The following is a 23,294-nucleotide window of genomic DNA, read 5'->3' on the forward strand; positions in this document are numbered from 1 at the left end:
GTTTAGAGCCAAGATGGCGGCGGATTCGTAACCTTCTACACGCCAGTTGCCTTCACTCCAACTGAACGGCTTCTTTCCGCCGGAGCCCGGAGATATCGGAGTTAACAGCAAGGAGACTTGGATACGAATCGAAAGGGGGAAAAAGAGCGGTTGTGAAGAAGCTGTGAGCGATATCGCCAAGGCTGCCCCGCTGCAGGGCTCGCCGTGAAGCGCCGGACGCCCGTGCCGGAGTCGCATGATGAAGATGAGTGTTCCTCGGGTGAGCGCGCATGGACGACTTAGCTGTTTTGTCTCTAGTTAAAAATTTCTCGTCATTATTTTCATGCCGCACCGGTTTCCAGCCGCCAGGTTCTCGATAAGTTACGGTTAGTTATGTGCCGTTTCAAAATGGGGGATACTCATCACCCAAGTGATGTCCCACGGCCGGAGATGCAGCGCGGCGTTTGCGGGCGGTTCCGAAGCCGCATTACGGCTCGACATCTCAAGACCACGCCGGTTAAGGGTACCGGTTCGGCAGTAGAGAGCTCGGTATCGGGCAGTCCGCTTTGGCTCCCTAAGATTCCAGGCTGCACATGTTTCACTCGCTCCCTCATGCGAGGCAGTGGCTGCAGGGATGAGCCTCTGGTTCCCACCTCCTGTCCTCTGGTCTCCCTCCGTCCTCCGCTCCCTCTCTGGTCTCCCTCCGTCCTCCGCTCCCTCTCTGGTCTCCCTCCGTCCTCCGCTCTCTCTCTGGTCTCCCTCCTTCCTCCGCTCCCTCTCTGGTCTCCCTCTGTCCTCCGCTCCCTCTCTGGTCCACTGCTCCTTCTCTGGCCCCTCTCTGCTCCCTTTCCACCCTCTGCTACTTTTCAGTTCTCCCCCATATTGTACTCCTTGTCTGCTCCCTCCTGGGCCCTCTCTGCTCCCATCCATCCCTTTCTCCCTCTCTGTTCCCCCTCCACCCTCTACTCCCTCTCTGTTCCCCCTCCACCCTCTGCTCCCTCTCTGTTCCCCCTCTGCTCCCCCTCCACCCTCTGCTCCCTCTCTAACCCCTTACCCACGTATATTTTTCTTCCTGTACATCCTGTAAAGATGGTGCACACTGGAGCAAGAGGGTATCCTGGTCGTCTGTGATCAAGGCATGATTCACTAAGTGGTATCTTGTGCAGAATGTTTTCACACATCCATCCATTCATCCATCCATCCATCCATTTTCCAAACCGCTTATCCTACTGGGTCGCGGGGCGTCCGGAGCCTATCCCGGAAGCAATGGGCACGAGGCAGGGAACAACCCAGGATGGGGGGCCAGCCCATCGCAGGGCGCACACACACACACACACACACACACACACACACACACACACACACACACACACACACACCATTCACGCACACATTCACTGTTTTCACACAGAGTTAATTAATTTTTATAGATTGGCTCTGTCGCTGCCGAACCGTTGGTCTTTTGCCATTGTGTAACTTTGAAGTCCCTCACTGAATTCATGTCTCATAAATCACTTATTTCATTCCTGTCTGTCACATTATCAGAGGGCTAAATTTGATCCTGGTTTTTTCTGCCTGTATTTTCTTCTGGAAAACATTTATTTCCCAGGTTAAAGTTAAAGAAACTATGAAGCATGCCATGGTGGTGTTAAAGACCAGCATTTGACCCAGCTGTCCTCCGTTTTCTGCTTTCTGTCGCTTGCACTGCACTAATTGTGGAAACATTAGATGCTAGTGTGCCTGTTGGAACCTAACAATCGTGTGCGTGTTTGTAGAAGAGTAGAAAAGTTCACATTCATGCTTGGTTTCATTTCTTTATGCTATGCTAAGTAAAAAAAAGTTTCCTCATCATAAAGTGTCTTTTTCAGGATCACACTGGCCACCTTAGCTAGGACTCTCCCCTAGTTAGAGGAGTTCATGTAATATCCACTGTCTGTGGTAGTTCCTGTGTACACAGCCTGGTGTGCGGTGTCGTCTCACACTGGTGTCTTGCTCAGTATACTAGTATAAGCATGCATTTGGACTCGGAGCGTATTGAATTCTGAGAGTCTGGAACCTTCTGAAATTCCTACCCCCGCCCACTCGTTCCCATCTGCTTACCTGTCTTGCAGCACTTAAAAAGAGGGAGCTGTTTTCACATATGTCTGGAGAATCAGGTCCAGACATTTCCCAGAGTTGCCCTTTCACACATGTGACACACAATTGGAGAGTGTCCTTGTCAGATGGGTTCACATCTACTAGAAATACTCCAGGTTTTTTAGACAAGGGGTGGCGCTTGGGTAGAGCATGCAGGGAGCAGGACACGACGCCTGAAGTATGTTGCGGAAATCTGTGTTTTGTTTACAGCACTTCTGACAGAAGTCCCCAAATCACGTCGTCTCTCCAGCTAGCCATGTTCATTGGAGTCGTCTTTGTGTAAATGACCCATCTTTTTCATTCTTGCATGTTTTTATGCTTCTGTTTTTCTGCCAGTCGCATGATACAAATGCACTAACACGCCCACTTGCTCACGGTGAATTCTCTGGAATTCTCCCTCCTCCATTCACACTCGGGGGTCAATAAGAAATTATCGAGACTTTGTATTAGGGAGCTACCAGGGTAAAGTCCATTTAATGTCTGATATGACTGATTCAGACATTTGCGTTCACATAAACAGCCCCTCTGCAGAATATCTAGATAAGTTCAGGGTGGCAGTGCAGTTCTGAAAGGGGCGTAGGTGAGTCAGTGCATTTTCTGTTCACTGGGGATCCTTTTGCCTTTTGAGACTTTAACCTCCCATGCAGTCGAAGTGATGGTCTCAAGGCTGGGGCCCCAGGTTGCCAAGTCGTGGAGAGGCAGGTGACCAGCCTTCGCTGACGAGTCCGTTTACCTGGGGCGGTCGGCGGAAGGGCTGACTCCGAAGCAGCATCCGGCCCGCTTCGCTCAATCTTCTTGCCAGAGTCCCTGGGAGGAGATACCTGAGATGTTTGGGAGCTGTCAGCAAAATTTGCGTGGCCTCGACAGCCAGGCCTGCTGGTTTCCTCTCGCTGTATCTTATGTCCTGCTTTTTACTTGTCCATTCACATTACTTCCTGGTCAGAGCACTGCAGAGCTGCTGCGGGCATGTGCCCAGCGGCTCTCAGCTTCACATAGAAGCATAAGCTCTTTGTTTTCCCCTTTATTAATGATCCCCAACAGAGGGCCTCTCATCAGGCAGCCCTTGCACGTTTAAAATTGTGTTTCTGGTTCTATCATCTGTCCGTCAGCCATCTGCTTCTTGGACCTGCAGCGTAGGAGCTAATGAAGTAGGAGATGGGTCAGCATCTCACAAAGGCGAGCAGGAGGCTCTGCGGGCTCGCTGCCCTGCCCCAAAGCCGCGAGGTCGTGTAGCTGCCTTTCTAGGAGCGAGAAAATGTCGTTCGTAAGTGAAGGAAATCGCATTTCCCTTGGCAGGGATGCTGGGGTGGATTGGGAACAATAAGGGGAAGTGTGTCTCCTCCGTTGACGCTAAGGCCTGCTGCAGAGTCTGCAGTGCCATTTCAGAGGATAAGCAAGCGTAGCATCATGTGCTCTTCATGAACCCGCTTCCTTCATTCCTAGCTTGTAGCTTGAAACCTTTGCCTGCTTATGTTACTATTTATTTAGCAACACAGTTCCGGTTGTGTGTTTAGACTGCAGCACCGGTTCCCATGCCAGCATGTGGGCTCATTGTGTGTTGGTCACAAGTAAGAGACAAAGGATCAGCATCGATCCAGCCCCTTACCTGAGTTCCCTTACTAACATGGGTGTTTTTCATAGCGGTGGGCTTAGCATGACCACGCTGTAAATGCATTAGGCAGGAGAACACGATATCTATGCCTAGGTGTCATTTTAAGGTCACTCTCAGCATCATGTTTTATAGAGTCACATTTCACACAGGTACTTTCAGCCGAGTTCCTCACTAGCTTGTGCTGTTGGATTCAACTGGTCTGGTTAGTGTGTGTGTGTGTGTGTGTATTATATATATATAATATAATATATGCACATATATACATACACACACACACACACACTAACCAGACCAGTTGAAATAAATAAATAAATATATATTTGCTGTTTACAGTAAAAGGTTTCCACTCCTCTGTAAAAACTGGAATCTGGTATTTCCTGTCTGTGCGGCAAAGCAGCTATGATTGTTTCAAACAGTGTTGCACACGGCTGGGCTAAAAAACTAATTGAGGGTGAGATTTTGAATGCAAAGTCTGCCAGGAGTGGCGTTTAAGCCCGGTGAGCAGCTTAAGGACCACTGGGGTCGGCACACGCAGAATGAGATGCTGCTCCGAGGACGGCCCTCGTGTGTTTTCGAGGAGACCCACCGTCGATGCGCCACATTGGGCTTCAGTCAGCGTTCCTTCAGTCCGAGAGTTTCTGAGCCAGAGCACAGCGCAGGCCTTGTTAATAAATTATAGCTGAATGAACATCTGAGTAGGAACGGGAGAGACGACGGCTGCACCTGGACCTGGTGATCCTCACAGCAGACATGCAGTAGTGATGTGACAGGCTGTGGCTCCTCGTCGGTGTCCCTGTCAGGGGTCTGTTGGGAGGCGTTTTGTTAAAAGACGTGTGAAAAACTAGGGTGGACACTAGAAATAGCTACGCTGAGATGAGCTGCTAAAAATACATCACCTTCAATTATTTTGTGCTGCAATGTATAATTCAGGGTAAGCACAGAGTAATTAAATCTTAATATCTGTCGCTTTCCCTTGGGAGGAGGGGTTGAGCTGTCTTGATGTGTTCTGTGTGCGGCCTGAGGTTTGCCAGCAGGTCTCATTGCGTAGCTTTGGGATGTGAAATTTGGTCTTCAGCACGTTGTCCTGAGTGATGGGAATGTGCAGGACGCCTCGTGGTCATCGGGAGACGGAGAGCAGAGCAGGTTTCTGCGCTGAGCCTCGCAGTTGTGGCTCTTCCCCTGAGGCGGCTCATCGTGCAGGGTGGTGGCACGGTTTCCCTGAACGTCCTTGAGTACGCGTGACTCAGGGTCCGGTTTGGTCACTGAGTCAGTGCCTGTGATGTGCGGCAGTTAGTTGAATTTCAGCGCGGGGAGCCAAATTCGACGCTGCTGCAATCTGGTGGCCATTGCCTTCTTTACACTGACTTGTACTCTGTAATCAAGTTCTTTAATTACACACTGAACCCTAGCTGTGCCCAGCTGGTCAGCACTGGCTTCCTGTGGACTCGTGCATAGATTTATAGCAGCCTGGGAAGGAGAGTGCTGTTTGTGTTACAGTGAATGGCACAGAGCTGCTCCATCACTCACATTTGGTTGATGAAAGCCACTGATTAAAATAAAACCACGTAAAGTAATATGTGTCACTACTAGAAAATGTCTGTCCTAGCTAAAGTAGACTGTATGCATTTTTGTGTGTATTCTGCCCGTGTTCTCCGTCTCTCTCTGTTGTCTGCATTGAGTGTGTGTGAGAGGCCTCAGGTCTCTCTCTGCTCTCCATGCTGAGTGTGTGCTTGGTGCCATCAGTCCCTTTCCCTGCCCTCTGTGTCGAGTGTGTGTTAGGGTCCCTGGGTCTCTCTGCTCTCCATGCTGAGTGTGTGCTTGGTGCCATCAGTCCCTTTCCCTGTGCTCTGTGTCGGGTGTGTGTTAGGGTCCCTGGGTCTCTCTCTGCTCTCTGTGTTGAGTGCGTGTTCAGTGTCCTCTGGCCTACGCATTGCCTCGGATGTTGAAGGTCATCATTATTAATTTATGCTCCCAAGGGGAAGGTAGTAACATTTTTTTTTCCACTTGACTTCCAGCAACGCAATGAGGGGCTTTTGATATTCATTGACTCGCATATGTGAGCAAAATACTAAGTGAGGCTGACTGTCAACAGAGAAGATGCCTGTTTTGCTTGGAACATGCCAACATCCGGCGAATGTGACCTGTGCTTGCAAAGAAGCAAAGTCTAATCATGGTTGGAAAAAACATTTGTTTTTGGTTTTGGCTGTATGAGCGAGTTTTCTGTGCCGAATGTTCTAGAATCACCTCTTGCCATTGAAAGCAAAGTCTGTGAACAATGGTGGATCGGTTGTACGCACCTTATTAGGTGTTCATAGGTGCCCCTAAGGCCCGGGGAGGTGCCGTGCCCTGTACCACAACACTGGACATTTTGTGACTAAACTGTGGCCCTGACTGGCTAATTTTGGGGAGTTCGGAGCGGGGGCGGGGGGGGGGGGGATTGTGTGTCCCTGGTGAGGGGGATTAGGTCTGCACCCCCCTGTCATGCATCAGCTCTCCTACTGGTGGCAGTGCCTTCCTGCGTCCCGCTGTCTTCCCCCTCTGTTCTCGTTTTCCTCACCGTGAAGCCAGACTCTGCAGTTTTTTCCCCAGCTGTCCCCATCAGCAGAGTCACACGCGTTGCCTGTGTGGCCTGCTGCACTCTCTTCTGCGCGCACACTCATACTGGGGCCCTTCGCCTCCTCTTCCACTCATATCTTGTCTTCTGTCACAGGTACCGGCACCACATGTTTATGTGATTGGAAGGAGCAACTGCCCTTTGAGAAGTCCCCGAGCATTTGCCTGTGACTGCTGAATAGGACCTGTCGACAGGTGAGGGGCACTGCCAATCAAAACATTTAGCCAATCAGCAGGTAGACAGCAGCCTGATTTCCCCGGCTCCTCTGCACTCCTCTTGTCTTGTATGGTTGTAGTTTGAGCCTCATTCCGTGCCGCTGCTTTGTTTAGGCCTCAGTGTGCCGGTGTTTATCCTCGGCTCTCACATTTTGACCCTGCTTTTATGCGTTATGTAAGTTGTCCAAGGCTGCGTCATTTCTGGCCTTGGTTGTCCCACCCGCTCATGGCAGAGGCTGCCCTACCTCCCCCCCCGCCCATGGGCAGCGATCCCAGCTCAGTCCCGCTGGCGTGTGGCGTCATGGTGCCGCCCACTGAGGCCGCATCCTTGTCCTCTGTGGGGCGCCGAGGCTAGGCTCCTCAGGACATGCCTGACACAACCTCTTTGCACGATTCTGCAGTTTACCTGCTTCACCCAGAACTTTCTGGTGACTTGTGGACATTTTTCACTGGTCGCTATGACAGTAGGGGGTCGCAGTTGGTGTTAGAAAGTGCTTCACATTAATGTAAATGTTACCTATTAAGAGCTGGCAGTGATGACCTGAAGCAGTTCGATGGTCAGTGATGTTGTGGCGAGGTGCCCTGAGGAGATGCAGCTGCCGTAGAGGGGTGGCGTTATGCCAGTCTGATGCCCTGGGGCAACGATATGGCAGTGGAGGGGGGGCAGTCTGGACTCCAGGGCAGTGGGGGTCAATTTGAGGTCCTGGTCTCTGGTGTGTGAACCCAGGTGGGTGCACTGTTAGTCACTGTACCTTCCCCAAGCTGTGACAGCTGGCGTTTGGTCAGTCTGCTTCAAGAAGTGCGCAGTTCAGGGTGGAGGTGCTGCTCTAAAGGACCCCCCTCCCCTCGACTTCCCCAGGTCCGGACAGCACTCGGCAGGGTGGCGGCTCCTGACCCATGGAGAATTACTTTCAGGCAGAAGCCTTCAACCTGGACAAGGTGCTGGACGAGTTCGAGCAGAATGAAGGTGAGTGACTAGGGGCCTTGTTTTGAGTGGGGGTGTGTGGTTTGTTATTGGGGGGGGCGTGGCCTGCACAGGTTGTTATTGGGGGGGCGTGGCCTGTGTTCTTTAATTCCGCCGCCACCTCATCCTTCCCACAGCTGACTACCAGAGTCTAAAAACAGTGACTATTAAAGTGTACAGGAATAGTAGCTGTAGGGGGTCCCAGCACCTTGGATGTTGCTCTCTGGTGTTTCTTGCTCCTCCCCCTTTCTCTGAATCTCACACCACAGCGATTCGCGGTCTGTGGGCGTCTTCAGGGGCTTTGTTGGTGGGGAGGGGGGGGAGTGACCCACACAGCGTCGCTGGTGGGAGTGGGTCAGTGTGCAGTGGCCGCGTGGGAAGCCGTCTGGCTGGAGGTGGGCTCTGGGGCTCACTGACACGTGTACAGATTTGCCCGGAATGATGCCTTTGTGTGGAGGCTGCAGGCTGCTGCCAGCTCCATTGTGATGGGCTCTCTGGGTGAGATTTTCTATATTATTTATACATTTAGGGTGGTGGGGATTGGGGGTTATACATAATGGTTTGACCCCTCCTCCTGTGCTGAGGGTGTCTCAGTCTAGCTTTCAGAGCTGCTTTGCTGCATGCAACTCTGCTGCGATCTTTGTATTTCACTCAGTCCTTAATCTCAGTGTGTTTGAAGACTTGTGTGATTGCGTGATTCGCCTTGGTGGTTCCGTAGCATTTAATTCAGTAACTCCACGGATAAATGTCTCGGCAGGCTTTCAGGCGCTTTATTAACGGATGAAATGTTTCACGTCGATGTCATTTGGGAACAGCGAGAGCTCAGTACATGTGCAACCTGCCTTATTTAACTCTAACCCCCCCCCCCAGCAGCCTGTAAGGAGTCTCCAGAGCTGGAGGGGGCGCTCTGCAGTGTGCAAACCTACATATTAAAACAGTATTGAGAGCAGGTCAGTGGCAACAGAGTGTGGATTGGAAGGTATTGTGCGTGTGGTGTGTCTGTGTGTGGTGTGTGTGTGTCTGTGTGTGGTGTGTGTGTGTCTGTGTCTGTTAGTCTGTCTGCCTGATAGGATGCCCATCCTTGGCTGAGCACATTCAGATGTCAGCATGGTGGATTATCTCCTGGGTTAGGCCACTCAATTAGCAGGTCCAGAAGGTGGCGCCTTGCAGTGAGGGTGGAGGCCAGTGCCAGACTATATGGGCGATACCCGCCTCTGTTGTGAGACCTGCTTCTGATGGCATGGTGCCAGGAAGCTGGCCCAGGGTGCGCAGGACCCTGCGGGGATGGGTCTGCTGTAACCATGGACACAGCGCTCTGGGACCTTGCCTTCCTCTGCTCAGTGCAGGTCGCTTACAGGGGGCCCGGCTGCCTTTCTGACACAGCTGTGTCCGTTTGCTTATCAAATTGGGTGAATCCATATCACTCGGTTACTGCTGGGCTTTGCTCGGGTAGATCTGCTGGTTTGACTGCTCATACCGTGTAGCTGCAGGTTCTTAACTAAACCTGTTGATGTATGTGTGACCAGTCTAGGGTAGTTCTTCCGGAATTCTCTGCTGGGAGCCTGCTCCGCGTTCACCCGCCTGCTCACCCTGTCGTCCTGTAGATGAGGCGGACGCACCGACGCTGTCTGATGCCAAGTGGACCCAGATCCTGGCTCCTCCCACCCACCTGCTGAGCTTCAGTCCCGCCCTGGCGCACGCCGACCTGAGTCCGCTCAACCTCAAGCCCCCTCCCGAGAGCCCGGGGGGGCCAGCGGGAGACCTCGGCATGACCGGTGGCCCGGACCCCGCCGCTGATGAGCGGCCCCCGGCCCAGCCTAACATTGGCAAACTGGTAGGGGGCGACAGCCAGCTTGTGGGCAGCCTGGAAAATGGAGCCCCTCCCAGTCCTGCCCTCAACGGCTGCGCGGAGGGCTCTCTAAGCGATGATGGGCCCCATCAGGTGGATGACCCCCCCTGTTGCGCTGGGAGCCCCCCAGCTGATGATGCAGGCCCCCCAGAGAGCGCAGAGTCCTACTTTAAAGACAGTTATTTTTCTGTGGAAGATGGAGTAGGCAGCGGCGACCTGCCGAGTACCAGCGTGGGTCCATCCAAGCCCCCAGAGCACAGCAGCATCATCGGATCCCCGAAGGGGGAGCACAGCCTCGAGGTTCTGGCCCAGCCCGAGGCCCACGCAGATCCCGAAGGTCAGCCGGAGATGGTGACCAATGGGGGGACTGCTGAGAGTTCAGCAGCCAGTCAGAGTGAGGAGCTGGAAGGGGAATCCTCCACCTGTGCCGTCCCCAATGGCCTGGAAGCCCCGGAGCCAGGCCCTAGATGCTCCCGTGGCCCCCCCTCCAAGGAGGAGTTTGTGACTGAGGAGAAGGAGGTGGAGGAGAGCAAGCAGGAGTGCTCAGAACAGGCCCGTGGGCCAGAAGCGGGGGCCACTCTGGGCAGGGGAACTGGGCGCCAGCAGCCTGTCAGTGTGCCCTATGGGGGGGCCCGGCCAAAGCAGCCCACCGGCCTCAAGCTGCAGATCCCGCGCTCGCTGTTGGGCCATAACCAATCTCAGAGCCGTCCACAGAACCAGCTGGGCCCCCAGGGCAAAAACAAGAACCAGGATCCCCGGGGGCAGCCCGGGGAGGTGTCCTGCCCTCATGGCTACGGGGAGCAGCCCAGCTTGAATGGGGAGACGGCCTCCTCGGGCCCATCGGGTCCCGTGCCAGCCCCGGAGAGCCCAGATAATGACATACAGGCGGGACACTTAGGGGCACTGTCCAGAAAGCCCTTCAGCTCCCTGGGGGAGGTGGCCCCGGTGTGGGTGCCTGACTCCCAGGCCCCCTTCTGCATGAAGTGTGAGGCCAAGTTCACTTTCACCAAGAGGAGGCATCACTGTCGAGCGTGCGGGAAGGTGAGTCACCACTGCAGTTCACCACCGCGCCGTGTGAGGTAGAAAGAAACGTGGAGTTTGAAAATAAGTCTGGGATGTGTGTGTGTGTGTGTGTGTGTGTGTGTGTGTGTGTGTGTGTGTGTGTGTGTGTGTGTGTGTGTGTGTGTGTGTGTGTGTGTGTGTGTGTGTGTGTCCGTGTGTTCTGCGGTTCTGCAGATTCCCCTTCTGAACTTGTGCCTCATCCTCTGCCCCATTCCCAGAATTCCCGGCTATCCCGGTGGAAGGTGGCGATCACCTCTTGGACGCCTGACGTGTAGTTCAGTAGTTAGCGTACTATCTGCTGATGTGGGGGCCTGTTTGTGTCTGGGCTGGTGCCCACCCCCCTGTTGCCGTGGTAACCATGATGACGCTGGTCTCTCTGACGCCGCAGGTGTTCTGCGCAGCCTGCTGTAGCCTGAAGTGCCGGCTAATGTACATGGACCGGAAGGAGGCACGAGTCTGTGTCACCTGTCACTCTGCGCTGATGACTGGTGAGTACCCAGTGCCAATGCTCATCGTCCTCCTGGCCATGACTGGTTTTTATGCATAATAATTTAATAATCAGACGTTGCACGTAGTGTCTCCCAGACTGGGAGAAGCAGTATGGATGGATGGATCGTTGACGACTGTCTCGCCTTGACCCTGGCTGCCTCTGTCACTGTCAAGCTCAATCGTGGGAGAAAGGGTCAGGTGGAAGCGGCCAGACCCCCAACCCCAACAACCCCGCCGAATACTGCTCTACGGTGCCGCCGCTGCAGCAGGCACAGGCTTCGGGGGCCCTCAGCTCGCCCCCGCCCACTGTCATGGTGCCCGTGGGCGTGCTGAAGCACCCGGGCACGGAGGGTAAGCCGCCCGCCCTCGCATGGCCTTTATTTAACATGGCAGCTCGCACGCTGTGCCCATCGTGTGTGAGAAAGCCATGTGACCCTGTGCTCACGCCATCCTGCAGGCTTTTTGCCGGTCCAGGGTAACGGAGCAGACTAGAGCTTCACACGTCCCTCCCCCCCCCCCCCCCCCCCCCCCCCCCCCACATTCCCCCTCCCCAATAGGGAGCCTCCCACGGGAGCAGAGGAGGGTGTGGTTTGCAGATGGGATCCTGCCCAATGGGGAGGTGGCTGACTCCACCAAGGTAGCTGTTACCACCTCCCCTCCTTCTGGGCCTCTGCTGCTCTCTCAGGATACAGGCAAACCGGCCACAGCCGGCTCCTCGGAAGCCGCGCCACCACCAGCTGAGGTTAAGCCCCGAGCTGCCTGCCCACCTGCCTGTCATCTGTCTGCCTGTGTCGTTTGTCTGTCTGTGTATCTGCCTGTCTGTCTGTGTGCCTGCCTGCATGTCATCTGTCTGACTGTCTGTCTGTGTCTGCCTGTCTGTCTGTGTGTCTGCCTGCCTGTCATCTGTCTGTCTGACTGTCTGTCTGTCTGCCTGTCTGTGTGTCTGCCTGCCTGTCATCTGTCTGACTGTCTGTCTGTGTGTCTGCCTGCCTGCCTGTCTGCCTGCCTGTCATCTGTCTGACTGTCTGTCTGTGTGTCTGCCTGTCTGTCTGTGTGTCTGCCTGCCTGTCTGCCTGTGTGTCTGCCTGTCGTTTGTCTGTTTGTGTGTCTGCCTGTCTGTCTGTAGACCACTGGAGGTTCTGTTTGTGATGTCAGCGATGATGACGACGACTGCAGTGACCCTGGTCTGTTGGTCCCACCCCCTATCTTCGCAGATGGCTCCCCCCGCCCCCTCCCATGGCCTTGGAGCTCCCGTAGGAAGCCCAGTGGGCAGTTCAGTCAATCTGATTCCCGACGATGGACTCCCTCCCATCCTCATCTCCACCGGCGTCAAAGGAGGTACGCAGTGCCATGCCGCAGCAGCTCCTCCATCCAGGCCTTAATGATCTCCCTGTGTCCATCGCCATGGCTCTGGCTGCTGTCATATTTGTCTCTGTGTAGCGCTTAGGCATCCTCACCAGTGCGTGTCCTTGTTGGAGGTCTTCACCGTGACCTTTGACCCTTTTCATCCACACAGACTACGCCGTGGAGGAGCGGCCTTCTGAGATCCTCATGATGCAGCAGTTGGAGGACGGGACTCAGGATCCTCTGGTCTTTGTCCTTAACGCCAACCTGCTAGCCATGGTCAAATTGGTCAACTGTAAGTGGCCCATCTTCTCATTGACCTTCTCGTTCATCTCTGGTGCTTCGCGGGGTTAGTGGTGCTCCCTGAGTGGGTGGTTTTCACCTGGATACCTGTGGATTGTGGGAGATGGCAATGGGTTTCTTGACGTCTGCATTTGGAAACACAAAACTGAATATATGAAATATGTGAGTGGTTCACAGTGAAAACTGTGAATGATGGGACGCTTTTGGGAGATTTTTAATCAGACTTCATTTGTTGAAGTTCTCCATTGATGTTCCCAGCTTCGAGCAAAATCAGCCAATCATGAAATCTTGTAAGGTTCCAGCTTCTAGGACAAAGCTTAGAGTAGAGCTGGTGTGGCTGTCTTTTAGTTGGCTTGACGGTGAGCAGACTGGTGTCCCACCATCACCCAAGCTGAATATGTATACATCAGAAGTTTAAGGTATCTTGAGGTACGCAGTTTGGAGTGTGGTGGGGAAGCCTGCCTCCGACGTCTGAAGGTGCTTCCAGTTGTTTCACACCAGTGACGGAGGCCCTGGCGGGTGCAGATCTCACCTCAGCAGTACAGCTCATTATTCTTCTCCTGGGATATTTGGGAATTAACCCTCTGGAGTCGACGGCATCGTCGGTGATGCTGCGTATCTCTCTCGTGTATTTCAATTCATAACTCACTGAAATCTTATTGTAGAAACATGAAAAAAACACTGATTAATCCATCTTCTTTTCAAAACGTCTAATGTTGGAAGTATTAAAGTTTTTAAAATTAGGTTAAATTGGCAAAAAAATAAACCATCCCACCTTTCTTTGTTTTACCTGCATGGGGGCGTGTAGCCCCACCTTCACCTGAAGATCACTATTCGCATTATAAACAGCTGCATTACCGCGTATTCAAATCGCATTCGCATGGTAATTTGATGAACAACGCAACGGTGAGATGCGATCCAGATACATTCCCATCAGCGCCATAAAAGGGGGGGGGGATGTGGCCAAGTGTGAATGGCTCATACATACACATGAGAGCTCCTACATATTCAATGGCAGGAGGCCAGAAATAGTGACATGAGTTAGATTTTTCTTTATTTATCCAACTGAATGTTGCAACTACACCATTTAGTCATCAACATGTAGCCAAGACTTTGGTGATCAGATATCTGGGATCAAAACAAACTGACACCATCGCTTACTATGTACTTTTATAATGTTTCTGCAAGTGTTCCAGACTGCATTTTGAAATGTCTATATTCTGATGTCAAATTGCAAACCTTACCTAAATCTGACATACTTACAAAGTACATTAAAATATTTAATGCCAAAACAAATATATAAGAAATAATTTATTTGCCATGATTTGAGTTTATGATATTGAATGAAACGAGTGACCATGCCCCAGTGTAAGTGTGTTCCCTACCCCTAGAGCCCAGAGTGTTAAAGAACAGTCTGTGCTCTTCCAGGTGGATTTGTCTTTAGATGCATGAAGATCAGGTTCAGGAAATGCTCAGCAGGAGCTTCAAGGTAGTGGCAGGCACTAAGGAAGATGTGGCCATTGAAGGAAGTGCGGTGTGTATTCAGGGGTCTGTGCATTTGGAGCTATAGGAAGCCTCTGGAACTGCAGGAGTGATGGAATGGTGGAGCTGGACAGAGCAGGGCCTCCTGGAACTTCTAAGGAGCTTGTTGACTTGTTTCATTAACGATCTACTGTCACTGTTCACCTCATGTCCCCTTTTGAGGTGGCTGTTCCATGTACTAACTGGGTCACATGCTTCAGCAGCTCAGTGCCTCACGTAGACCTGACGTACTCCACGGTTCCCTCTCTCTGCCTCCCCCTACAGACGTAAACCGGAAGTGCTGGTGTGTGACGACAAAAGGGATGCACGCTGTGGGCCAAGCGGAGGTGGTGGTTCTGCTGCAGTGCCTCCCTGATGAGAAGAGCATCCCCAGGGACATTTTTAGCCACTTCGTGCAGCTCTACCGGGAAGCCCTGACAGGTGAGCGAGGCGTCTGGCTTCCTGCTCTGCGGTGCAGCTCTGATAACCCAGCAAGGTTCATCGGTCAAGATGGAAGAATGAAGGTGCATTTTTATGAAGAGGCAAGGTGGGGGCATAGCTGGGATGACGTGATATCGCGAATACAATAAGGTGATAACATGTAGGTACAAGAATCGATAATGTCGATAGTAATCTGCGGTAAAAATAGTTGATGACAAAATGTGTCATCGATTGGTTGCCTTTTTGTGGTTTGCTATGTAAATCTGTTACATAATTTTCAGTCCAGTACACACAATGAAACCATGGATATATTGCTTGACACATGTAGAACCTAAATTCACAAGATGTTCAAGATGGAAACATTATGGTGATTGTTGCTGGTCTTGTATATAGAGTACCAGTCAAAAATTTGGACACGCCGTGTCACCTGCAATGGAGAGTGATAGTGCTGCATCACATGACCTGGTCACCTGACCTAAACCCAGTCGAGATGATTTTGGAGGAGTTTGATCAGAGAGTGAAGGAAAAGCGGCCAATGAGTGTTCAGCATATGTGGGACCTCCTTCAGGGCAGCCCTGGGCCATTTTAACATGGATCTCAGAGTGTGAGTGTGTTTGTGCCTGTAATGGGCTGGCATCCTGTCCGGGGTGTCCCCCGGCCTCGAGCGGCAGCCTGCCTTGACCTACCTCCGGCGCCATGACCCATTCCCTGATGAGGCCCCTGGTGCGTGGTGGATGGGAGTGGATGTTGACTGCTCGGTTACACTCTTCTGCGTTTCTCTCGCTCTCCCCAGGAAACGTGGTGACCCACCTGGGCCACTCCTTCTTCACCCAGAGCTTCCTGGGCAGCCGGGAACATGGCGGTTTCCTCTACATCAGCCCCACCTTCCAGTCCCTGCAGGACCTGCTGCTGCCCAACCCACCCTACCTCTTCGGCATCCTCATCCAGAAATGGGAGACACCCTGGGCCAAGGTCTTCCCCATCCGGCTCATGCTGCGTCTGGGCGCTGAATACAGATGTGAGTCGGCTTGGGGGGGGGACGGTTAGGGCGTGGAGGGCCCTGAGCTTTCAGCCGCCACCTTCCCGGTCTTCTGCCTGACCCTTGATTGGGCAGCCTACACGTGTCAAACAATCTCGCGCCGTATTCAGGTCAAGCTGGCGCCTGTTTCCTCGAGCAAAATGAGCGTGTGCTGCAATAAACCGTCTGTCTCCTTGTGACCTACTTTGCTGAAATTGCATTGCATTTAAAGTCATTACAGCAGGCTCTTTGAAAGGACAAGCGGGGACTTGGGTCAGACCTGGAATTTTTGGCCTTTATGTTTTGTGTTAAGCGGTTAAATATGTGGGTCTGCTGATACAAGACCTCAGCTTGGCCCGAAGGTTGTTCTAGTTGGAGAACCAGTGTATCGGTCAAGCTTCTGAATCCTACATGAGTTGGGGAGATGTTCACCTGTCCAGACTGGGACCATGGTCAGTACGTGAAAGCGGATCGCAGAAGCTGGCTTCGTTTGCATGGTAGTTGTGTTACAGCAGTTCTGCTTCAGGTTGGGATGTTCTGCTCCTTCTTATCTTGGCCCTGTTTGCTTTTCTAGCCTCTTATCCCAGCTAACTGAAGGCGGGTGGTTGCTCTGTAGATCATGGCTGGGATTAAATGCCGCAGTTTCTCACGCAAGCTGCTGTCCACTGCGAAAGCCTCCTTCTGGACTCGCAACATGGAGACCATACTACGAACTAGCCTATCACTGTGTACTAGCCCGTTGCTATGACTTAGCCTGTCCCTGTACGCTAGCTCTCCGCTATGAGCTAATCCCTCACTATGCACTAGCCTGTCCCTGTACGCTAGCCCCTCACTATGCACTAGCTCATCCCTGTGCACTAGCCCCTCACTATGCACTAGCTCATCCCTGTGCACTAGCCCCTCACTATGCAGTAGCTCGTCCCTGTGCGCTAGCCCCTCACTATGCACTAGCTCATCCCTGTGCACTAGCCCCTCACTAAGCACTAGCCTGTCCCTGTACGCTAGCCCTTCGCTATGAGCTAACCCATCACTAAGCACTAGCTCGTCCCTGTGCGCTAGCCCTTCGCTACGAGCTAACCCATCACTACATCACTCCAGCGGGCCTGACATTGCCTGCTGACTGTGCCTAGTCTCTTTATGGTTTTACCTTATGAATATCTTGCAGTTGGTGTTCTAAGTCCTCTCACATTTTCAAAAATAATCAACAGTTAAAAATAATCTAAGTCTAAGTGAGAATAATGTTTTTTGTATCTGCCACAGTGAAGTATATGTGCTGTGTGTTAGGGCCACCACCGAGGGCCACCGCTATGTGATTTCCATCTCAGCAGCACGTTGCTGTGACGACCTGAGCAGGATTTGCACTCTCCTTACTCCGAGAATACCGTTTGGTGTCTGACTGTCTGCGTGGTTGCCATAGTGATCCACAGTCGTAGATGAGCGTAGATGTGTGTGCTGACTCCGGCTGCATTCCCCCCACCAGTCTACCCCTGCCCGCTGTTCAGCGTGCGATTCCGGAAGCCTCTCTTTGGTGAGACGGGCCACACCATCATGAACTTGCTGGCGGTGAGACCTCGCCCCTTTCTCCTGCTCGCCTGCCCCTCGCCCGCCTTCCTTCCCTCTCCTCTTCCTTTATTCTCACTCCTCTCTTCCTTCTTCTCCATCTCCTTCTGTCTCTCTCTGATCCCCTCTTCCCACCCACCTCCTCAGTGTGCGCTCGCCTCTCCATCCCGCAGATGGTACTGTCGTGTGCTCTCGCTTCTCCTCAGGCACGTTCTGGCGAGCTGCTCTCCCACTCGCCCAGGGCGCATGGTGCGCTGTGACGTGTCAGTAACGGAACCTTGCTTCTTCTCCCCATCTCTGGCCGCCCCCAATCCCAGGATTTCCGTAACTACCAGTACACCTTACCTGTGGTGACGGGGCTGGTGGTGGACTTGGAGGTGCGGAGAACCTGCATCAAGATCCCCAGCAATCGCTACAATGAGGTGGGCATCGCTTCCCCCCCCCCCTGTGTACACACTCACTTGTGTGTGTCTCAGTGAGAACTGGGCTTCTTATGAAGACAGCACGCTACCCTGGAATTCGCTGCCCAGCTGTCTTACTGCATTGTCATTATTTCAGACGTCCCTCTTTTTTGTCTTTTCGGTCAACATCGGTATTAGTTATTCAGTATTTGCCTTGTCAACCGTTTTGCATGGATGTTGTTTTTCATAGACTTGTGAATGTACAGGTTTAACATGGTACTATACTCTACTCCTGTGTGTGTGTCTGCGTGTGCATGCATGTGCGTGTGTGTGTGTGCGCGCGTGTGCTCATGTGTCTGTGTACATGCCTGTCCCCAGTTGATGAAAGCCATGAACAAGTCCAACGAGCACGTACTGGCCATCGGCGCCTGCTTCAACGAGCGAGCCGACTCCCACCTCGTCTGCGTGCAGAATGACGACGGCAACTACCAGACGCAGGCGATCAGCATTCACAACCAGCCCCGCAAAGGTGCGCCTAGCCGGGGGGTGGGGGGCCGGGGAGACCCGGCCTGTGACTTCCTCCGCTCCTAGCCCTGGACGCTACAGCAGCTGTTGGCTCAGCATCTCCTTCAGCTTTGTATGCTGAAGGCCTGAGGTGTCCTGGCTGGGTTGAGTCACTCTCCGTCTTGTGCTTTTATTCAGTGACTGGCGCCTGTTTCTTCGTGTTCAGCGGAGCCCTCAAAGTCTCTTCAGGATACCTGGCCAAATCCAGCATCGTGGAAGGTACGCGTGTCACCCACTGCTGTTTTTCCCGGTGCTCTTCCTGGTCCTGAGTAACCCCGGGCTTCCTCCCAGACGGCGTGATGGTGCAGATCACCGCGGAGACGATGGAGGCACTGCGCCAGGCCTTACGGGAGATGAAGGACTTCACCATCACCTGCGGGAAGGCCGACCAGCAGGAAAGCCAAGAGCACGTCCACATCCAGTGGTTAGAGGACGACCGCAACTTCAACAAAGGGTGAGCGGGCCTGGCCATGCCCGTGCGGGGGCTGCATGTTCTACCACAGGACCTGCAGCTTTAAGGGAGGGGGCACGTGTGGGCGAAAGCGACACAGGCATCCCCGAGCATTTTTCTTTGATAACCATGCATCTCCATGCTGTCGTATATAGTTTTCATCTGTAAATCTTACTTGAGCATATACCCCTGGAGATTTTATTCTGTCTGCATTTACATTTACGTCATTTGGCAGACATCCTCAGCCACAGCCTCGACTTGCATAAGTGCTTAGGAATCTCATCAGTGAACCCGGCTATGAATACGATCACTCTAAAATTCTGATTATTTATTTTAAAAATGAGTATAATCCTGGAAGTGCTAATCCAAGTGCTTCCGAAAGGGTTCGGTTTTTAGTTGTCATTTGAAGGCACACAGTAACTCGGCTCTTCAGACATCTAGGGGAAGATCACGCCACCACTTAGGTGCCAAAACAGAGGCAAGTGTAGATGCACGTCTACCTTGGCCCTTGAGAGATGGTGGGACCGGTTGAGCTGTGCTGGGGGGTTGCAGAGAGTGTGGTGCAGTGTGGGGTGAGAAGGTCTTTTAGGTAGGAGGGTGCTGCTCCATTTTCGGCTTTGTAAGCGAGCCTCCAAACCTGAATCTGATGCGGGCAGCAACAGGAAGTCAGTGGAGGGAGTGTAGCAATAGTCTGGTGTTGGAGAACTTGGGAAGGTTGAAAACGAGTCCAGCAGCTGCATTCGGGATCAGTTGCAGAGGAAGAATGGCGCTCAGAGGCAGACCTGCTAGGAGTGAGTTACAGTGGTCTAGTCTCAAGATGACAAGGGTTTGGAGAAGTACCTGAGTGGCCTGTGTGGAAAGCAATGGATGAAGCCTTCTGATGAGGAGGAGAATTCGACATAAGCGGGAAGGACTAGCAGTGCGAGAGGTGAAGGACAGGTGATTCTCTGTGGATATCCCGAGGTTACAGGCAGTGATCGAAGGACGGATCAGAGAGCTGCCCAGGGAGATCGCAAGATCATGGTGTGGGATGGATCAGCAGGGATGAATAGCAGCTCAGCTTTGCTGGGGTTGAGTTTCAGCTGATGAGCTGTCATCCATGATGAGATGCCATGTTCTCTGCCTGTCTATGTCCATGTGTAACAAATTGCTTTGCCATGGCCATTCTGACCAGCCAGAGAACATTTACCTCTGTTAACCTGGAAACGTGTCCTTCACCCAGGGTCATCAGCCCCATCGATGGGAGGTCCATGGAGTCCATCACCAGCGTCAAGATCTTCCATGGTTCAGAGTACAAGGCCAATGGGAAGGTCATCCGCTGGACTGAGGTACAGGCTCCGCCGGTCTCTGGGCTGTGTGGTGCTGTGATGAGAAGCAGTTTGCTTGCCTCATGTGAACTTCAGCTGGTTCCCTGTGTCCAAGACTCACAGACCTGTGACCTGTGTCTCGCAGGTGTTCTTCCTACAGAGTGATGACCAGTCCAGCGGACTCAGCGACCCAGCAGACCACAGCCGGCTGACGGAGAACATGGCACAGGCCTTCTGTGTGGCCCTCTGCCCCCACCTCAAACTGCTGAAGGAGGATGGCCTGGCCAAGCTGGGCCTGCGTGTCACTCTGGACTCCGACCAGGTGAGGGCGCTGCTTGTAGCACTGTCCCATACGGATAACAGCAGATGAAATAAAAGTTGAAAAGGTCTGTGTGCTGAGGAAGGGTCAGGGTGCAGGTAAAAAGCATGTACTTATCACACTGTCCTGTTTATTTATTTAGAAATGCATTAGCAAGAAAGCTTTAAAAAAGTCTTTGAGTCTAAATATAGCTACATGGTACTTGGCACGATCATAATTTATTTTGTTTAGTAGCTTACTTGATGGCCTTGAATTATTAACTGTATGGGTGATTTATTGTAACTGAACTGGATAGAATTTTTCACCATTTATTTGACAGCCACAAATAAATCCATGTAATGCAAGACATTTGACATTCCACACAAACTTATTGTAACTTTCCTACTCAGGGAAAGGCAGCTTGTAACTCTGCAGTGTCACATGACCTGAGCAGATTATTGGATCGGGGGGGGTGTCACATAACGAGGGCTGACATCTTCCCTGTACCGCACAGGTGGGATACCTGGCAGGCAGCAACGGGCAGCCACTACTGCCTCAGTACATGAATGACCTGGACAGCGGACTGGTGCCCGTCATCCACAGTGGGGCGTGTCAGATCAGCGAGGGTCCTGTCGTCATCGAACTTATCTTCTACATCCTGGAGAACATCTCCTAAAGGGATGAGCCCCCTTGCCCAGCTGCCTGTCTCCCCAGCCGCCTTCCTCATCCCCCTCGCTGCCTCCCTGCACTCTGCCCCCCACTGCATCGTGAGCCTCTTCCCTTTTGGAAGGAAGCACCCTGGACTCTCCTGCCGGGCCTCAGGTCACCATCCTACCCGCATCGGGCTTCCATGTGGCAGACAGATCCGCTTCCTACCCACAACCCCACTGCTGGCTAAAGTTGGCACATTGCACCCTGGGTAATCACACCTAGGCTGTAGCGGCCATGTGCTCACTGCCTGTCGGACTCGTTCACCAGAGCAGGTGGAGTGGGGGTGAGGAGCTGCCTCGCTTGTGCTGCTGGGGAATTCTTTCAGTTTGCAGAAATACTGCAAGGGGGGGTCGAGTGGGGGTAGGGGTCTGTTTAGTGTGATGTTTTATTTCAGTTGCGGTGCTCAGTGCCTGGGCTGTGATTTTCCTCACGGAGAACTGACTATCACCTTTATTTCATAATCACAGTGTGTTTTAATCAGCTCTGCAGCTGCGGATGGATGTCAGCCTCTGCTCACCTAAAGGTGGCGCTCTATGGCGGGACGTGGACCTGGGGATGGTAATTGGCCCTTAAAGTTTGCGGCCCGCTAACTGTGAACCTTAAGAGAAACACACATAGCTCAGAAGATGCAGTGGACTTTTAGAAGGACTGTCGATGGAATGAACGTTTCGAAGTGGAATAAACGGAGTCGATTACGCAGCTTTGATGCATCAGGACCATCCCAGAGGAGAGCGAGGCCTACCCTTTCTTCTATGCTCATCTCACGACCGGTGCACTTTAACAGGTGACTCTTGCACCACCTGCTGGCGGTTTTTAGCAGCACTCAGCGGTGTTGTGGCTCGCCGGCCACAAAAGGTGACGTTTGGAGCACAAGAGAGATGTCAGTGTTACGTATTTTTGGGTGTAAGGTGCCGGGTTACACAGGTTAAATGTCTTGGGTGTGTAAAGGTCAGGTGTTAATTAGCTTGGGCCTGGAAAATGCTGTGTCTGCATTTAGCATCTGTGTGACTTTTGTTTCCATGAAAAGGTTTTGCCAGTGTCAGACCTTCATCTTCATCTTAGCAGAGTGACCTTAGATGAGGGGGGCGTGGGAGCCTCCCTTCCGTTCTGCCCCTGCGTATTGTTGCTTTAGATATTACGTGGATAACAAGCCATCTTTTATGGTTGAGGTTGTGGCTTTATAAAGCAAGATTCAGGTTAGGTGTTAATTTTTGACGTCCTCAGACTGGCCCGTAGGCCTGAGCTCACTTGCCCACTGGACAATCAGGACCTGTCGGCATGTGTTTCGCACTCCAGCCCTGACCCACGCTGCTCCAGGTGTAAGCAGAGCACTGCTGTAGAGCGGGCAAGATCCTCTGCTCTTTGAGGAGCAGATTTGCCTCCCAACCTGGGTGTGCTGTGGGATATTGTGGTTAAATGTTGATCTGCATGGTGTGGGCCAGATGCCAGACGACCATATTTGGGCTGTTTACGGTCACTTCATAGATGTATGGATTATGAGTGAATGTGTGCAAGTCAGCCGCAGTGAACTTGGGACATGCAGTTACTGGCTGCCGTTTAGGCCAAACTCCCCTTAGACTACTTTACTTTCAGACAAACTGCACTAGTTTTAAGCTACAAGCAGTGTCTGGATTTCTGCTGTTTTCCATGAAGACTTACTCTTGAGGTTATGGGAGTGGTGAATCACTGCTGAATTCAAGAAATTGTGACATGAAGTCAGAAACGAAACCTGAAATGAATCAGTTCATGTTGAAACAGGCCGGGGCCTTTCTGGCTGAGTTTGTTTGGTTTGCTTTTAGGTGGAGAAGGTGGCTGATCTGCCATAAGTTGCCAGTCGGCGGGATGTGAGGGAATTAAAGGAAATGTTTACAGCAGCCTGACTGGGCCTCTGAGGGGTGAGTCTGTGTGAGTCAGAGTGGGTGACACACTTCCAGCCCAGTCCACCGCAGCAATTAACATTTCAGCAGAAAGAGCGAGAGATTCCCCAGGGATGCTCACTGTAGGTGGCTGTTTTGCCTGAATGTTTTTTTTTTTTTTATTAGCTCCCAGAATCCATTGCTGCTGCATGCATACAGGAACAAAGGCAATTTCCATGGTCAGTGATGCTCCCCTTCCCCAAACATGGAACAAGTGAAATTCCTCTGTACAAAAATTATATATAATGTTATATATACATAACCTGTGTAAATGGAACCAGCTGGGAAAAAGTACAGCTTCCCAGACAATAACACCAATCAACAGCTTAATGGGAAGAAAAAATAAGCATATTTAAAAGCCAAAAACTGTACATTTTTCTCCAATGTACACTACAATGTCAATAAGAGCAGTCTATTGAAAACTGTAGTATCTGTATAATAAAACTTATAGAAAACTGAAGAGCTTTACATTTTCTCTCCTCTGAGGTGTGTTTATTGCTTATTCTGTGCATGCAAACCTTTAATTAAAGAGAGACCTG

The 23,294-nt window shown here is 52.1% G+C and overlaps 1 protein-coding gene across 7 annotated transcripts; it reads left to right on the forward strand.

Annotated features, from left to right (window-relative positions):
- On the forward strand, positions 1-23,215 carry zfyve9a (zinc finger, FYVE domain containing 9a). 7 transcript variants are annotated; one of them, XR_007384436.1, is made up of 20 exons: positions 1-259; positions 6,438-6,535; positions 7,416-7,523; positions 9,125-10,410; positions 10,820-10,919; positions 11,095-11,271; positions 11,478-11,662; positions 12,135-12,258; positions 12,437-12,559; positions 14,374-14,529; positions 15,323-15,547; positions 17,028-17,110; positions 17,425-17,529; positions 17,887-18,037; positions 18,211-18,291; positions 18,364-18,526; positions 19,746-19,851; positions 19,976-20,152; positions 20,643-22,734; positions 22,882-23,215. XR_007384436.1 is itself a non-coding variant. In XM_048989757.1 (20 exons), exons 5-20 carry the CDS (start codon positions 9,289-9,291, stop codon positions 20,802-20,804), a joined length of 3,240 nt encoding a protein of 1,079 aa, XP_048845714.1. In that variant the 5' UTR covers positions 1-259; positions 6,438-6,535; positions 7,416-7,523; positions 8,391-8,470; positions 9,125-9,288; the 3' UTR covers positions 20,805-23,215. The 7 variants fall into 7 exon arrangements, 6 of the variants coding, with proteins under 6 accessions (XP_048845714.1, XP_048845716.1, XP_048845715.1 ...); XM_048989757.1 differs by adding an exon at positions 8,391-8,470 and having other exon boundaries at positions 20,643-23,215; XM_048989759.1 differs by adding an exon at positions 8,394-8,470 and having other exon boundaries at positions 20,643-23,215.
- The last annotated feature ends 79 nt before the right edge of the window (positions 23,216-23,294 follow it).

This window comes from Brienomyrus brachyistius, chromosome 21, assembly GCF_023856365.1.
Source record: "Brienomyrus brachyistius isolate T26 chromosome 21, BBRACH_0.4, whole genome shotgun sequence".
NCBI lineage: Eukaryota > Metazoa > Chordata > Actinopteri > Osteoglossiformes > Mormyridae > Brienomyrus > Brienomyrus brachyistius.